Genomic DNA, 17,621 nt, shown 5'->3' on the forward strand with positions numbered 1-17,621 from the left:
ATGCTATGCTATCCAGCTGGCTACAGTGTTAATATCAGAGAATAGAACTCAACAATATCTTACGAAAAATAAGCTGCTGGTACCATGTTTGAAAATTCCTGTTGGAAGTTCTAGAGCACTAAACAATTTGCTATTAGTAACGTTTTGAATTCTTAAGCTTGTTACTGTTCGATTTGTCTAGACTCCCAATTAGTTTGTATCACATAACAACCACTACAAACTAAAATTGAAAGGTTTTTAATTTTTTATACGAGATTTACACTTGTCTTGATCCTTATTTTGTACAACTTTTAAGCACTACTTTATTATCAGGTTATTTGGAGAGGCTAAAAATAGCATTGATAAGTTCAACATATGCTATAAATTCCATACTATAACACAGTACTAGTTTTACTTTTTATGAGATCTGCTTTATCACACCATACGCAAAGTCTACAGCACTAAATATTGGCTGGTCATCAGACAAGGCCTTCAAGAATCATAAATTGCCATACTATAACACAGTACTAGTTTTACTTTTTATGAGATCTGCTTTATCACACCATACGCAAAGTCTACAGCACTAAATATTGGCTGGTCATCAGACAAGGCCTTCAAGAATCATAAATTGTCCAGTCAATACTTTGCTTTGCTGATCATTTTGACCAGTTACGTTGAGCCATAAACAAGGTATGACCAAGCTAAAATTAATTTGCTGCCAACTATTACTTTTAGCCCGAGTCTATAATGGTGTGATGACTTATAAGCTAGCATGCATGAGGAAGCCCAAACAAAGTTCTGAACATAAGGCCACTGATAATTTTCGTAACACTCATACAGGCTTTGCACCATCGTGATGGCAGCCATGTTAGATGGCAGGAACAATACAATGGTTTTACAAGATAAAGAATTCAACTCCCAAGAGCATAGAGGCACAGGCAGTCCTGGAAGCTGTATTATGGACCCCGGCACGTGATAGCACAAAGCCTCTATTTAGATGATAACAACCAATCTTCAGGAGTTTTTCCAAAACTGTCAATTGTTCAGAAAGAAAAGCCAGGAGGGAGGGAAGGGTGGGGAAGAAAATGACAGGCTCAACCATTAGGATACATAGAATTAATCTAGTAGCCTATTAGATTTTGTAGCTCATTTTCTCAATATAACTTATCATAATTTTAAAAACTTTTTCCATACTTGAAGAATATAACTATACAAATCTAAAAAAGATACTGTTGGGATAAAGTAGAAGCCCTTCTATTATATACTGCTATCCAAGAATATTTTCTTGACATGATAAGACAAAAGAGGGCATTTTAGTGGGATTTATTCCAGTTAGATGGCAATGTAGCAGTTGGTGGTGGTGGTGGACCATGGCGATAAAGTTCATCAATATAGTTCAATAAAAGTCTTTCCTGTTCTTCTTCCAAGCAATTTAGAACTAAATACCGCCTATCATTCTGAAAGAAATCATTTCACAAATGAGTTTAGAAATCATGAAACTTGGTCTTGTCATTATGTTATGATGAAGATGTTGCTAGTAGGTAACGAAGTGATGATAATTGTAGTGGTGGTGTTGATAATAGTGGTGATGATGATAATTTGTGGTTGCAGTGATTATGATGGTGTTGTTGATGCTGATAAAAGTGGGGATGATAATAATGGTGATGGCATTGATGCTGATAAACATGGTGATGATAGTAATGGTAGTGGCAGTGATGATGATGATGATGTAGTGGTATTGATGCTGGTAATGGTAGTGGCAGTGATGAAGATGGTGTGGTGGTGTTGATGCTGGTAATGGTAGAGGAAGTGGCAGTGATGATGATGTGGTAGTGGTAATGGTCATGATGATGGTGGTGGTAATGGTAATGGCAGTGATGATGCTGTAGTAGCAAAGATGCTGTTAATGGTAGTGGCAGTGATGATGATGTGGTAGTGGTAATGGTCATGATGATGGTGGTGGTAATGGTAATGGCAGTGATGATGCTGTAGTAGCAAAGATGCTGTTAATGGTAGTGGCAGTGATGATGATGTATCAGTGGTAATGGTCATGATGATGGTGGTGGTAATGGTAATGGCAGTGATGATGCTGTAGTAGCAAAGATGCTGTTAATGGTAGTGGCAGTGATGATGATGTAGTAGTGGTAATGGTCATGATGATGGTGGTGGTAATGGTAATGGCAGTGATGATGCTGTAGTAGCGAAGATGCTGGTAATGGTAGTGGCAGTGATGATGATGTATCGGTGGTAATGGTCATGATGATGGTGGTGGTAATGGTAATGGCAGTGATGATGCTGTAGTAGCGAAGATGCTGGTAATGGTAGTGGCAGTGATGATGATGTATCGGTGGTAATGGTCATGATGATGGTGGTGGTAATGGTAATGGCAGTGATGATGCTGTAGTAGCGAAGATGCTGGTAATGGTAGTGGCAGTGATGATGATGTATCGGTGGTAATGGTCATGATGATGGTGGTGGTAATGGTAGTGGCAGTGATGAAGATGGTGTAGTGGTGTTGATGCTGATAATGGTGTTGATGCTGATAAAGGTGGTGGCAATGATGATAAATGCTGCTGCTGGTGGTGGTGGTGGTAATAGTCATGATGATGGTACTAACAGAAGTGATGATACCGGTGGTGATGACGAAGATGGTGTTGCATATAACAATGGTGGTGATAATAATGCCATAGGCAGTTATAATGGTGGTGATGATGACTGTGTTGCATTATGATAATGGTGGTGATGATGATGCTTGATGCAGTGATGATCAAGATGATATTAATGGTGGTGGTAGTGGTACTATAGTCAATAAAACAACTTTAAATTACCTTCAGGACTTGATTGATGTCTTTAAGGTGTTTCCTTGATTCCCTTATCTGTTCCTTTGATCTGAACATGAAAAAATATGTTTTGATAATGTTGTAAACCAAGCTCCTTTCAGTTAGCACAAGAAAAGACAAAGTTGATATTATTGTTTATCAAACTACAAAAAAAGAAAAGAAAAAAAATCCTAATTCAGTACAAAAACCATCCACTCTAATACTATCTTTCTTAAAATTGCAAAACAGATACAATGGTTATTGCTAATATTACTTACTTGTATGTTATTAAGTGGGTTTCTTTAAGTAGTTGTCGAAAATCAACCTTTGCACTTGCCAGTTTATCTTGTAAATACACATTGAATTCAGCTTCACGTTTCTGGGTTCAGGGAGAAATCGAGGCAAAAGTTAATGGGTGTAAGAAAAAGGTAATTGAAGTATAATCAATAATTATTATTTATGTCCTAATTAACAGTATGTATTATTATATTTTATTATAAAGTTAGGATAGTACATGTGCGCTGATTGGTTGAAAAATGTGCTTTATTATTGAATGGAGCACTATGGCTTTTGCTTCTCCTTACACTTCTTTCTTGCTCAAGTCACTTCCTGCATGCTTTATTACGGAACGGAGCACGGAAAAAGCTGTCTTATTTGTTATATAATTATCCAACAATCGCCAGCGCAGAAATCATATACTTTTAATAACCAGCCAACATGTGTCGGTCAATAAGTGCCTGAATGTTTGCCAATGCTTGGTCAACTCATGGCCAATACTCAGTCACAACTTTGTCGACTGTTGGCCAAAGTAAGGCTGACAGTTGATTGATTGTTAACCAAAATGTCTCAGCCTGGTCATAAGGTAATGATTACCTATCAGCCCATGGAAAGCCCATCCCAATGAATGCTTGATTAAGGAAGACCTTCCCCCCTACTGCACAAAATGCAGTTTCTGAAAGGTTCTTAAAAAACTCCCCATTAATGTGCTTAATATAATTCTATTCATTTGGAGTGTTCTGATCATTCTAATCATTTCATCATTCTTGAAGCCAGGGTACTCACTCTGTCACTAGAAGAAAATTTAGAAAATCTTGGATCTTCTTTTATAATTTTCTTGATACTTTTCCATGATGACGTCAGAGTTAACTGAACAGAAATTAAGTCATTTTGGAATTAAAATATATTTATTCATAGAGATAAATATTATTAATAATAATATAATATTACTATAATAAGTATATTACTTCAATTATATTGGCAAACTCATTTTCAATAATTATGATAAAATGGGCATATTACAATCATTCTGAATTAAAAATACTCATCATTCAGAGACAAAGTAGGTGACTCTTTATGGGTGTCAATAAAGAGTTTCATGACATTGTTTCATGACATCATTTTAAAGGGAACATGGTTATGGGTTTGTCACCCCCCTTGATCGACATCCAATGAAAACGTAAATTTTCTCAATGCATGATTATAATGCATGTTACTGAGAAAGACTGTACCACTGGTAACTTACCTCAGACGTTTCATCAAGTAATCTTCTAAACTGTTCCCTTTTTCTGCCGTGTAGTTTAGCAATGTGGTCGTTAAATATTTTTTCTTTTTCATCCTTAGGAAGTGCATCTGCCATTGACCATCTATGATCTTTCCTAAGAGCTCTCTTGGTTTCTTTCCATGTTGCATCTGGCTTGCGAACCTTAAACCATGCAACATGAATCAATTAGCATTTGTGACCTTCAAATTTCTTGATACTCTGAAACAACCTCTGGGCCAATTTAAGTCTGGGAATGTCTAATTCATAGATTGAGCCATCTCTGTGTTAACAGCAATTCCAGATTTTATCAATCTATATACGGATACATAGGAGACATCAAATACATGAGAAACATGGTAGTCTTTTGTTCATCAATGCTATGACTATCAATGACTTAACATGTTTTTTGTGCATTTGATGTCTCCTGTGTATTCATATATAGATTGATTCACTTGAGTGATATCGACTAAATAGGCACTAAATTGCGACTATTAGTTAATAACTATTTTGTTTTTATTTCACGGATTAAGTACCATTGCTCTAAGTGGTAAAGACACACATTAATGGATTGACTGTTGATCAGAAGTGGTTTATATTAACAAAATCTTTCTTACCATATCTGTTAGTAATGCAATGAAGTGCTGAAAAGCTTTATCTCGGAGATGAACTTCTTTCTCTTTTTCTCTGGCTTTGGCCAACTCTGCCTGGGAAGCACGGACTTCACGCTCTCGTTCACGAATACTGGCCTCTATTCTTTCCTGCTTCTCTCTTTCCTTTTCTTTCTCTGAATTTCCCTTCTGTTTAAAATTCAGATCCCAAAAACTATTAGTATGTTATTTTCAGCCGAGTTGGAAACTATGTTGTTACTCATACACCCCTTTTAAAATTATCTTGGATACCAAAGAAATAATGCTTTTTCTTGGCAATATTCATGCCATATTTTAATATATATTTGCTAGTTAGCGTCTTTAATATCTAAAATTATTTTGAGAGAGGTCTGTTTACATATTATTAAAAATAAATTCTGAAAAATATGAGTTTTACTTCAAACCTGTGGCAAAACTAAATTCTAGTAAGGAGAAAACAATCAATTGAACCTTGGGTATGATAAAGGGGGTCTGCCCCCCTCCTTGACCCTCCCCCTAGAACTGACACTGTCAAAACATTGAATGGTTTTGCCGATATAAAAAAGTTTGTAACTGTACTGACGTTTTGGGCATTAGTCCTTCATTGGAGTAAACTGAGAAATATTTATCATCGACAAGAGAGCATAAATAAGAGAGTTGTTGTTTTGGTACTAAAAACGAAACGGAAAGAGCACCCACACACTAGTTGATGACGCACAGAAGTAGGGTAAGGCAAAATTTAAACTGCATCCGATTTCAAAAAATAGCCCAACTGGGAATTTACATGGCACATGTCATATTAAGAAGTTTCCCTCTTATTTATGCTCTCTTGTTATTGGTTATTACTAAATAGATCATTCAGATGTCTTACCTTTTCCAGAAGTGCTACATATTCCCTAAAGTATTCTTCCTTAGTTGCAATACTTTCAATTGCTTTGTACCTCGGATCATCATCAATCTTAGCTTTCACTTTGTGCCACTTGGACTTTGCATCTAGTTTCTGTTCTGACAGTAGATCTAAGAAGTCACTCTGAAGCTAAAAACCCATAGGAATAGAAACATTAGAATATTTTTATTAATAGATTATCAGGTATCAGAGTAAGAAAAAACTCCATTTGTTTACTGTTTATTCTAGGATATGCATATTAAACCTAAGCAAATTTTCTTAAAAATCAATTTTAAAAGCTAGTTTTAAACCTGGCCCAGAATGACAAAAATATAACTTACTGTATAATATATTTTAATCAATAAATCTCAAAAAATATCAATACCATAAACATTATTCTTTAAGTATCAAAATAATTGCAACAGCCTATTTCATGAGCAAAGTTTAAATAGGAATCCAAATCTATAAATAGAAAATCAATGAGACAGAAATCAATCACAACCAAACTTGGATTAAAATCCAAAAAGTCCAAAAAGGATTAATTAGTTCCAATGAATTTCCTGAAGGAATCAAAGGTACCATGTTGATTTACTCTTGACTTCAACCTTTTATCAGTTCAAGAATAATGTTGTGCGAAGAGGATTAGGGAGACATCTAGAGGGATGATATAATGCATTCGGCACATATGACTGTGCATAATGTTCCTAGGATAGAGCAAGTATTCATCTTATGCAACAATGCATGGTACATGCAACTGAAGAAGAATGGCTGCTGAATAATAAAGCTTAAATCTAACAAAACCCAAAGCAAAAATAGTATTAAAATAGTTTGAGCAGAAGAGGATGGAGGGGTCCCAAAATAGGAAGAAAAGCTGCAAATGTGCAAATCTCAAATGACTACAAAATCAAAGGAGATTTTTGATAAACCATGAATGCTAGGAAAGAAGAGTGAACAATGTTGTTTATTATATCTCTGTCCTTTGCAGAAGTAGATCATTTCATTGCCACATTGTTCTGCAGTGGGATCGAGAGGTTTTGATATGGGATATTAGTATGAAATGGAACAAGATAATTGTTTTTCTAAGATAAAAAAAAAAATCAGCTGTTTGATGAATCAGATACATTTTTGATAATATTTAGCAAGTACTGAGCTCGAGTATAATTTAAAATTGACAAAAGTTCTATTAATATCCCAGAAAAGTGTAATAAAAAAGACAAATAAAATATATCTCTGGGAAAGACTGGAATCGAAAATTTCTCTTTCTTTTTTTGATAGAAACTATTAATGATAAAAAAAATGAAAAATATATCATATATTTAAATATCAGGTTTTAGGATGTACACTTTGTTTCTACTAAGTTGAGCTATCAGCTGATTGTGATGTCTATAGATGTAACAGAACTAAAAGTAATTTGGAAATCATTTCATTTACCTTCTATTGATGGATCAGATTATTCACAACATGGATCAAGAGTGATGAAAAAGCAACTATAAATGCAGGCCAGCACGGCTAGCTTGGCAACTGTATGCTGTGTTTATAGTATTAGAGATAATGTTAACACTGTCAAATATCTTCAAATCTACCAAAAGTAAGCATCAATCAATAGACTTAATCCACCTAGGCATGATAACTTCCCATTTCAGTTCTTGTGTAACTCTCTTGAGAATAAGATTATTCGTTTAGTTGTGTCCATTGGATTTTCATGTGTCTTTTGGTGCGTATCCATTAAACAAAAAAATGATACTCCAGGGAATGACACATGGTCTGAAATGGTAAAACCTAGCAACAATAAAGTACTCTTTGAGCACACCATCGGTCACTCTGTTTTTAAGTTGTTTCCTGTGCAGATTAATTTTAACACAAGATTGAATGAACTACATAGTATGCTAAAATTGCCTGCAATAATAATTGCTTTACTATTTTGTTTTAATTCTAAAGGTTTGTTTTGTCATTGTTCCAAAAGTTAGAATCAAAAGATCAAAAACAAACTTTTGAATCAAAGAAAATCCAACATTATTTACTAAGTAAACATTGTTTTGAACCAGTAGTTTTTTTTTGTTTTTAATTTACCAGTAACAAGAGAAGTTATGAGATTTTTTGGTTATGTTGGATTTCCTTCAGGACAAGCAGGTTTTGAATGAATGGGATTATTACCAGTATATTGTCTACTCCAAGCTACTCAAAAACAGATTAACTTATATTTGCAATTATAATTCTGAAGTTCCACGTTTATAAACATAATAATTGTCATTGTGACGTTAATTAGCCAACCATTTTAAGGATGTAGATGACGACTAGTTTTGGAACTAGTTTGGACTGCGTCAGTGTTTTTTAGTTGAATCAAGTGTGTTGTAGTAGATAATTTTATCACTGTAGGTACGAAAGATAGTAGACTGACGTTTCGGACGTTAGTCCTCTGCGGGGTAAATCAAGGATGGGTTTTGTCAATTTGCTTTGTTGGCTTTTCCAATAGATTTTTGGTTGGTAATTTAGATAACGATCAAACGAAACAAATTGTTTCATGGTATGTCAGCCTAACTGTTCTTGCTTTGTAAGTGAGGGTGTCATAATACAATCATTTCAAAATCTGCTTGTTCTTTACAGTATACAGGCCTTAAAATAATGCTGGTCAGTTGCCATAACATGATCGCCAGCAAAATAGGTTTTAGTTCAGTCATTTTACATAAGGTTTCTGACTCAACATTACTAGTCAAAATGACTGGCAAGGCAAACATTTAACTGGACAAGTTTCAATTCTGGCTGGACAATGTCTGATGACCAGCTGTTTTTTTAAGCCCTGCTATAATTGATAACCATACCTGATAACCAGCAAACTCACAAACCCAAAAAACCTGTCCTACCTTATCATGCTTGGTCTTTGAAGAATCCTTTTCTTTCTTCTTGGTTTCAGCCACATACTCTGTAAACAATGCTTCTCTGTCCTTCATCTTCTCTATTGCTTTGAAAACATCATGTTTACCATATTTGGCAGCAAAATCACTGAATGTTGTTCTGCAAAAAAGATGGTTTGAATCATTAATATAAAGAAAGGGAATGCTTTGGGATATCTTTAAGTGATGGGAAAAAGGATGGAATGGATGGAAAGAAAAAAAGAGAAATTTTTGTTGCTAAATGCATCTACATGTATATGATGGTTTGACAATGTTTGAATGGAACCATTAAGTTAAGAAATGGCTAATAATATTTATTGTGAAAAGGCAATATTGAACAAGTACTTTTTTCTATTTTCTTGAAGTATTTTGCATCTAAACGATTTGTTTAGACCAAATGAATGTTTCGTTTAGATGAGTTGCAGACTTTTCATTTTCAGGAAGGAAGAAATAAAGAATGAAAGGAAAAGAAGAAAAAAGAAAAGAAAAGAAACCCTCCCATTTCCTTATATCTATATAACAAAGATGGTAAATTCTAACTTCCAACTTTGAGCCCTCAAGTTACTTCCCTGCTAGCAGAGCCTATTTTCCTTTTGTTTTGGTTGAGAGAGAAAAATAGACTCTGCCGATGTAGGACGTTATTTCTGTCGCGCATGCGTGGCGTAACTTAGCAACTCTGTCATGATTTTGACAGCCGCTCTCGTCAAACGATGTTTGACGCCACGGTGTGTTACATTTGCTCATGCGCACTACATGTAATCGGTTAAAAACTGGTTTTAAAACTGGTTTTGTTCTTCCACAATCGTGGACGGCGGCGTATCAAAGGAAACGCTCTACATCGGCAGAGTCTCCTTCCTCCCCGCCTGAAAGAAGGGAGAGAAAGAGAAGAGAGACTCTGCTAGCAGGGAATCAAGTTACAAGAACTTACTTATGAGACACCTTAGCAATCTTCAATAATTCTTTGAAGTTTTCTTTTTTCTCCTTCAACTTGTTTTTCCTTTCTTGTCTTTCTTCTTCAGCTCTTGTTCTAACAAATTTTTCAAAGCACTGTTTGCGCTCTCTTGGAACTAATAGCAAAAATCTTGGGTCAAACACTATCTTGGGAAGTTCCTTTTCCCAGGTTGAGAATGCGGAGACCTGAAAATATCAAGGATATTAATATCAGTATCACTATAAGCTTTTAAGGAATTGTGTTGAGCATGCTGAAGGTGATCTGATCTGTAAACAATAGGACAACTTTACCCCATGTTACACTTGCCTAGTACAAATCCAATAAAAAGATGAGAATCTTTGGAAAATAGGTGAAAAAATGGATGATATTTTTGTTATTTACAAAGATTATGTGAATAAATACAAAGCCATGCAAAATGCTGCATGACAGATAAACAAATCCATTTCATGAATGGAGTGTTGTTTGTCACCAGAAACACAATGCCTTTTTCTCATGTGAAACTATGGCTCAGTGGAATATGTAGTACCTAACTAAACTAGCTAACATTACTGCCACTTTCATAAACATGCGAACTCTGTAGTTGGTAAGGTCCAAGCTGAAATTTTGTTTTTCTCTGCCGCCAGTCAAAAATACAAGGAACCGACTGATTATTTATGATTGACAGCAGCAAAAAAACAAATTTCAACATGCAGCTTGAAACTACAGAGTTTATGAAAATAGCAGCCACTAGAAAATTAACCATTTTAACGGCCTGAACAGCTCCCCTGCATCTTTCTACACAATGGAATGAAAAATAAAATCAGGTAAAAATAAAGACAGTATAACTATCACCCACCCCTCGTTCTAGCATCATCTCCCTGAATTGCTTCATTCTCTCCTCCAACGGCAGCATATTTCTAGTATCATGTGCTCCTTTCTGATGTCTTGGTACTTCTTGTTGTTGCTGGGATTTTGTTTCTTCTTTCATTAGTTTTACAGATGTTTCTGGTTCTGTGGGCTCTGGATCTACAGCCATTGGTCCTTCTTCTGTGTCACTGTCAGATCTATGTCGGGTTAATATAAGTGCATAATTCAATAGATAGAAAACCCATCACAATCAAACTTCGCAATCTGCACTACAACACATGATTTGCACATCCCCCTTAAATATTCATTCCAATGGAAATGACACTAGAGTGCTCACACTAAACCCGTGAAACTAATACTAATTTTTACCACTAAATAGTGATAACTAAACAATAGAAAACAAAGGATTCTGTATGAAATAGTACTAATCCGTACTATTATTGTGCACTGGTTTAGTGAGTGTACTCTAACATGTATGCATTTATTGAAGTTCTAAATGATAAAAATCTACCTCATTTTCTTGCGTTCGGGTTCATCATCATCATCATCTTCACTCACAGATTTCCTAACCTTATTTTCTATCCCATTAATAATGTAAAAGCAAATAGTTAATTATTCTGACAGGACATTAAAGTAGCAATTTGATGATAGCCAACTTTGCCAATAAAAATTAGAATTACCATGATGAAAATATTACTGTGCAAGGAGCCAGTTTTATGCCGTCACTGTATACCAATCTTATAGTGGCCGAGCGGTTAGTGGTTCAAGTCCCGTGAGAACCCAACTGAAGCAGATTTTTTAATCTGCTTATACACTCGATGTAGCATACACTTTACATATCAATCTTATAATCTTTTTTTCCCTGCTGTCTCCCTTGCTGGCAATTCTTGGCAGAGAAAATCTACTGAGAATCGCAAATGAGGGAGACTCTGATGGTAGGGAAAAAAATATTTTCCTTAACCATGTTAAATTGATAATCTATTTTTCTCTTTTTGTCATCAACTCTTTTTCCTACTCTCTGCAATCCAGAGCGGAATATTCCAACATTCATTGACTAACCTTTCTGTTTGTTAGGTGGACCCTTCTCAACAATTTCATCTACTTTTTCGTTATCTTGTAGTTCCTCTGGTTTTTCCCATATTGATAATCTAGTAGTAGGGTTGAAGAAGAATGCCTTGCCAGTACCTGTCCACACCACACACCAAGATGTACCAGGAACAAGCTGACTGGCAATTGGTTTCCCTGTTTCATTTACTTCACTCTTGTTTTCTCCACCTATGTAGAAATCACCATCAGTCAGTCAGTTTAGGTTGGGTATAATATTTCCCCATATCTAATAGGTGTTATCCTCTTAGAATAAGATCCTTTGTTTGAGTTGCATGTATATTCATGTGTCTTCTGGTGCACAACAGTTCAACAAAGAAATGATACTCTAGAGAATGACATGTTGTCTGAATGTGATCAGTCAAAGTCACCCATTAAGAGGACTGGTCTACCAGAGTTGTTTGTCCAAACAAGTGCCAATTTTGGCCATACATTGTTTATTGAACAACCATTATTTCAAGCCCTGAAATATATGAATAGACCGTTTTCTCTGGGTTGCGTGCGCATCCAAATTAAAGGAACTTGACGGGCCACTAAGCCAGAACATGAGGTATTATCATTCATTGCTATGATTTTTTCCCCATAACAGTTCATAAAATCGATTATTCTCCTCTTTAAATATAAAACTGGCTTCTCAATTTCACTGAATTTGCGTCTTTCGATTTTGTGGCCCGACAAGTTTGATGGGCACGCAACCTTGAGCAAACGGCCTATTCATGTATATCTATTAAATTTGGAATTAGTGAATATTCAACACCACATCATTGTCTAAGTGCAACTGAAAGACTGAACCCAAAACAGTAGTTATGTAAACGTTATGAAGGTTACTGTAAAAAGCTGACAATTCATTATAACCATCATTTCCCACCTTCATTTTCTCCTCTTTTACTGGCTTCAACTTCCTGGATCTGTTGAGCATCCTTATCTCCTCCACCCTGACCAGGCAGACTACCAGCTGCAGGTCCTCTTTGGCCAGGAAACATTCCTGGTAGCACTTGTGGTGGCATTCCTATTATTGAAATATAAATGTTAAACCTTTAACCATATGAAACAAATGAGCACAAAGACCCAATATAAATTGTCTAATGTCAAATGTATCATAAATGAGTGAATCTTGACATACATTTGTTTGTTTTAGCTTCTTTAACCAGTACAAAAACCTTGATTGTATCTATATTAATTACCATACCTGTCAATGGTGGCGGTGGCTGATCCATCTCTTTGGGTCTTTCCCACACAGACTGCATGGTCCTAGAGTTGTAATAATACACTTTACCATCAGCTGTTCGGTGTTCTGACCATTCACGTTGTGGAGGCATACCCATTGGCAAGAGGCCAGGCGGTGGCATTCCAGGGATCGGCATCCTTGGTAACCCTGGCAACATCCCAGGGGGGGGCAAGTTCATGTTGTGGGGAAGCATGTTTGGAGGTCTCGTGTTTTGACTGCAACAAATAATTACTTTTATTATGCATTTTACTCACTATCTCGCTTCTGATTGGACGATAGCCTACAGGCAATCCATAATACAGTATAGCGTGAACTTGACATGGTATTATCTGTAGGTTTAGCTGTAGATAATCGGTTATCATGTAAAGTAAAATGTTTGCTATTTTTCAAAAGCAGAATTAAGTCTTTATTATTAGTTTACAAAATTTATGATAAAACAATTATTGAATACGGTTTCCGCATGATATCATAAATTATTATAAAGACCTTTGCCATTTTATCCACCTCAGCCTACTCTACTCTCTGGGTTGCCTGGCAAGAGCTCTCACTACTACACCACATGTGCTTACAAACCCCCATCATGGTTGTCATTCTCATCAGCATGGCTATCACCCTCACCATCTTCAACCCAACGATTATGCAACAGCAGCTATATACAAAAGCCCCCTTAATATATTGCAACTTTTACTTTACCTCGGTGGCATTGTGTTAATGTTGGGGCGGAAAGGTAGTCCTTGAAGAAGTCCTGGTCGCTGCATTTGAGAGAGCAGTGGCCTGAGCTGTTGATTTAGAAGACTTGGAAGTTGCTGAACAGTTTTTTGTGACCCTGAAAAATGTTGCCCCCCATGCTGATTGGGAGGTTTCTGTTGACCATTTTGCTGATCTTGTCGACCTGGGTGTTGCTGGTTGCCTTGTTGCTGGATATTCTGTTGCTGATGTGGTATAGCTGGATATTGCTTAAGCTGCGGTTGCTGAATAGGTTGCTGTTGAATTGGCTGGTGTTGTACTGGTTGCTGGTGTTGTCCAGGTTGTTGGAGTTGTTCCACAGGTTGTTGATGTTGTCCAGGTTGTTGGAGTTGTGCTGGTTGCTGATGTTGCACAGGCTGCAAATGTTGGCCAGGTTGCTGTTGTTGTCCATGCTGTGGTTGTTGCATTGGCTGACCTTGTTGTTGTCCAGGCTGTGGTTGTACTTGCTGCTGCTGTCCAGCAAACTTCGGCAATGGTTGGTGTTGATGCTGCTGAGACTGTTGCCCTGGCTGCTGCTCAGGTTGTAGATGTGGTGGTGTTTGTTGCAATGTTTGGTGCTGTGGCCCAGTCTGTGGCTGCATTTGTTGAAACTGTTGTCCAGGTTGTTGTAATTGTCCAGGATGCTGCTGTGGTAAAGTTGATTGTGTTTGTTGCTGTTGATTGCTTTTTGGCTGCTGTGGTGCTTGAAATGGTTGTCCTAAAGGCACCTGAGGCTGAAATTGTTGTCCAGGTGGTTGGTGTTGTCCAGGTTGTTGAGGTGGTTGGTGTTGTCCAGGTTGTTGAGGTGGTTGGTGCTGTCCAGGTTGTTGAGGTGGTTGGTGTTGTCCAGGTTGTTGAGGTGGTTGTTGTCCAGGTTGTTGAGGTGGTTGGTGTTGTCCAGGTTGTTGAGGTGGTTGTTGTCCAGGTTGTTGAGGTTGGTGTTGTCCAGGTTGTTGAGGTGGTTGTTGTCCAGGTTGTTGTGGTGGTTGGTGTTGTCCAGGTTGTTGTGGTGGTTGGAGTTGTCCAGGTTTTTGCGGTAGTTGGTGATGTTGTCCAGGTTGTTGTGGTACTTGTTGTCCTTGTGGCTGTTTATCTGGATTTCCTTGGCCACCATGCTCTTGCTGTTGAGGAATTTCCCCTTCTCGACTTGCTGCTTGTGGTGCATTCTGCTGACCCTCACCCTAAGACCCCAAAAGCAAAACATCAGTTTCACCAAGAAACTATATCCCTTGAAAAAACCCCTGGTCTGATCGCATTCTGACCAAAACTAACACACAGATCAAATTAAAAATTTAGCATGATATATTTTACCAAGGGGAAAAAAAACAGAATTAAAGTACCAAGAGAAACACCATGAATAAGCAATCAATGGATACAGGAGAATGGAGCCTAAGACTTTAGAAACAAGACCCATAGTGCACTACTGAAACATCTTTGATTCCAATAAAATATAAAATCAAATAGTCAGTTCAGGGATCATTCATTTTTTTACTGGGGAGAAAGGGGATGGAATTTGAGTGGGTTCATTAAAAAAGACAGTGGGACAAATCCCAATGGTTTCACCCCACCATCGCTCCCTGATAAAAAATGAACTGTCCCTTGGGATTGAAGTTATATTGTTTCAGAGAATGACATAATTTACAAGAATAAAGCAGTGCACAAAACTGACCTGGTTTTTTGGTGGTGGTTGGCTTCCTGGTGGCGGCATCAAGTTTTGAGGTTTTTCCCAAGAGGATTCTCTTGTTCTTGCATTATAATAATAGATTTTCCCCTCAGGAGTCTTGTTTTCTAACCAGACATCACCATTGCTATCAATCATTGGAGGTTGAAGTTTAACTGCTGGTGGAATGCCTTGGGGACCCTGAAGATTTTAAAGCAGAGCTCTATTGCTTACTATCAATCACGCGACTTTTTGGAGTTGACTGGGGGGCAAACAAGCGGTTGACTGGGGGGCAACTAGCGGATGCCAAGTCAAAACATATCAAAATAAGTCCTCAAACTATTGCATTTGACTATTTTCAAGACATCAAACCAGAAAACAAGAGATCAAAACAACCTCCAGGATTCTACAAGCCATCAAAAGAGCTATTACCGGAAGTGATGTCTATTGATAGCAACCTATAAGTGGTTTGTAATAAACCTTTCACAAATTCGCTTGATTGACTATGAAGCATCAGCTCCAAGCTGAGGTTGGATCATATCGTACTTGTATATATGTGTATTTGTATACATCCATGTGATAGGAATCTTTTATAAATCATGCGATATAAATTCGGCTTCTACATTAAGTCATTGGTTCATGGTCACTCAAGCCAATGGACTATTTCAACGATATAGCAGCGTTTTTGAATTGCAAGGCATTATGGGGGGCATAACAAAACATTTGTTGCATAATACAGGTTCCACTGGCCGATGACCAACTGACATCAATACAGCTTGTTGCAAATTAAGCACTGTTTCCAGTGGATGATATAATTTATTTACATGTCAGTTAGCATTTCCTTGGGTGCATATCCACCATGTTGGTTGATAATAACAAAGAATTCCTTAATAAGCTTCTCTCGTTAGATCAACCAAGATGGCAGCTTTTCTGAAACATTGTTATTTATATCTCAAGGGATTTTTTGATCACTTGGCTACATTCCAAGAATTTAAAGAAAGCAAATTTTTGTGGTAAAATCTAGCCAACCCCATAATCATGAAAACTCATTTAAACTAAGAACATACATAGTTTGGATGAGGGTATGATTACGCCCAAATTTTGAAGCTAAGAATCCCTGATCTCCTTCTGAAATGACAATAATACATGTATATGCTCCCTACAGGACCCTACCTGCATTCCTGGAATCAAAATATTCCTTATATTTGGCATCACTGCTCTTGGGTCAAAAGGTGGTGCCTGAAAACCTCCTGGGGGTTGTCCCATCAGTGAACCAGGTCCTCCAGCTTGTCCCCCTCCAGGTACTGGTCTAGGAACTGGTCCCCGTACTGTATTAATGGGATGGCCTGGTTGTGACATCAATGGAGGTACTGCTGGTCTCATAGTAAACTGAAAGAAAGACAGACTGATTATATAAAAAAATGGTATACAAAAAGTTTGTTATGAAATGTGATCGTCCAGGTGAGCGTAGTCTTGAGAAAGACTATTGTTGGTGGTGACTGACATTTTGACATCCTGAGCGGAAGTCATCTTCAGAGTCCAGAGTCTCTCGTTTTCTCACTAGTTCCACAACAAACCTGAACACCTGGGTTCAAACCATTAATTTACTCTTATGAAAAAAGGTCAAGAAAAATTTTTTTACTTCAAAAGAATAAGAACATAAGTTAATTGGCTTACAGTCAACTCTCGTTACAGCGGACACCCTCGGGACCGTCACTTCATGTCCGTAATAGCGAGCGTCCGCAATAGCAAGAGTTTTTTACAGTCATTTCTTTGTCAGTATTTTTGTCGGGGATTTTTCTCCTGTCCGTAATAGCAAGGTGTCCGTAATATCGGGGTGTCCGCAAGACGAGAGTTGACTGTATAAACTTCCAATTATGAAAACGCATACTTGATCAAAATGTATTCCTACAACAACATTCAAAAATATCTGTTTTCGTCATTTTTAACATAAGCAAAGCCATAAATATGCAATAAAGTAGCAGCTTTTAAATCTTCGTTTGGAATTTTCGCATTTCAAAGGCAAATAACACTTCGTAACGAAGTTTACACAGACATGTGCTTGGGGTGCAAAATAGCTGAACGCTTGTTTATCACTGCTTATCATTTTAGACGCTGTTTAAGGAACGAAAAGGGCATAAAAGAACACAAAAAACCTCCTTATCCTCAAAAAGGAAAATACGAGGGTAAAAGATACCTTACCTTGTGTTTTTATCGTTTAATTGAAGCAATAATTCAACTTTTTTCCCCTCGAGTTTTATCCTGTGCAGATGGCCGCCATGTTAGATAAGACCAGCATGCAGTGCGAACAGCGTCCCGGATGTATTATTGGGCTACCTGTGGTAAGTAAGTATATGAAAACCT

The 17,621-nt window shown here is 37.1% G+C and overlaps 1 protein-coding gene across 1 annotated transcript; it reads right to left on the reverse strand.

Moving 5' to 3' along the window:
* Positions 1-221: 221 nt before the first annotated feature.
* Positions 222-17,584, reverse strand: LOC116308607 (transcription elongation regulator 1). Its single transcript, XM_031719107.2, has 18 exons — positions 17,460-17,584; positions 16,431-16,646; positions 15,267-15,458; positions 13,565-14,778; positions 12,833-13,086; positions 12,512-12,652; positions 11,599-11,814; positions 11,051-11,117; positions 10,529-10,736; positions 9,670-9,878; positions 8,712-8,862; positions 5,836-6,000; positions 4,953-5,135; positions 4,321-4,500; positions 3,861-3,944; positions 3,077-3,177; positions 2,808-2,868; positions 222-1,436 (listed from the first exon to the last, which is right to left on the reverse strand). The coding sequence occupies exons 2-18, from the start codon at positions 16,638-16,640 to the stop codon at positions 1,293-1,295; spliced, it is 3,780 nt and encodes a 1,259-aa protein (XP_031574967.2). The 5' UTR covers positions 16,641-16,646; positions 17,460-17,584; the 3' UTR covers positions 222-1,292.
* Between the last annotated feature and the right edge of the window lie 37 nt (positions 17,585-17,621).

This window comes from Actinia tenebrosa, unplaced genomic scaffold (genome assembly GCF_029948245.1).
Source record: "Actinia tenebrosa isolate PJP-AT-01 unplaced genomic scaffold, QUT_ActTen_1.0 PGA_scaffold12__29_contigs__length_12842862, whole genome shotgun sequence".
Classification (NCBI taxonomy): Eukaryota; Metazoa; Cnidaria; class Anthozoa; order Actiniaria; family Actiniidae; genus Actinia; species Actinia tenebrosa.

Bases quoted from the DNA above. Each gene is read 5' to 3' on its own strand.
- LOC116308607 (XM_031719107.2), bottom strand. From the start codon at position 16,640: ATGAGACCAGCAGTACCTCCATTGATGTCACAACCAGGCCATCCCATT. The intron at 9,879-10,528 runs GTGGGTGATAGT...TGATATTTTCAG, and splicing joins AGATGATGCTAGAACGAGGG to GTCTCCGCATTCTCAACCTG. The intron at 6,001-8,711 runs GTAGGACAGGTT...ATGGGTTTTTAG, and splicing joins CAAAGACCAAGCATGATAAG to CTTCAGAGTGACTTCTTAGA.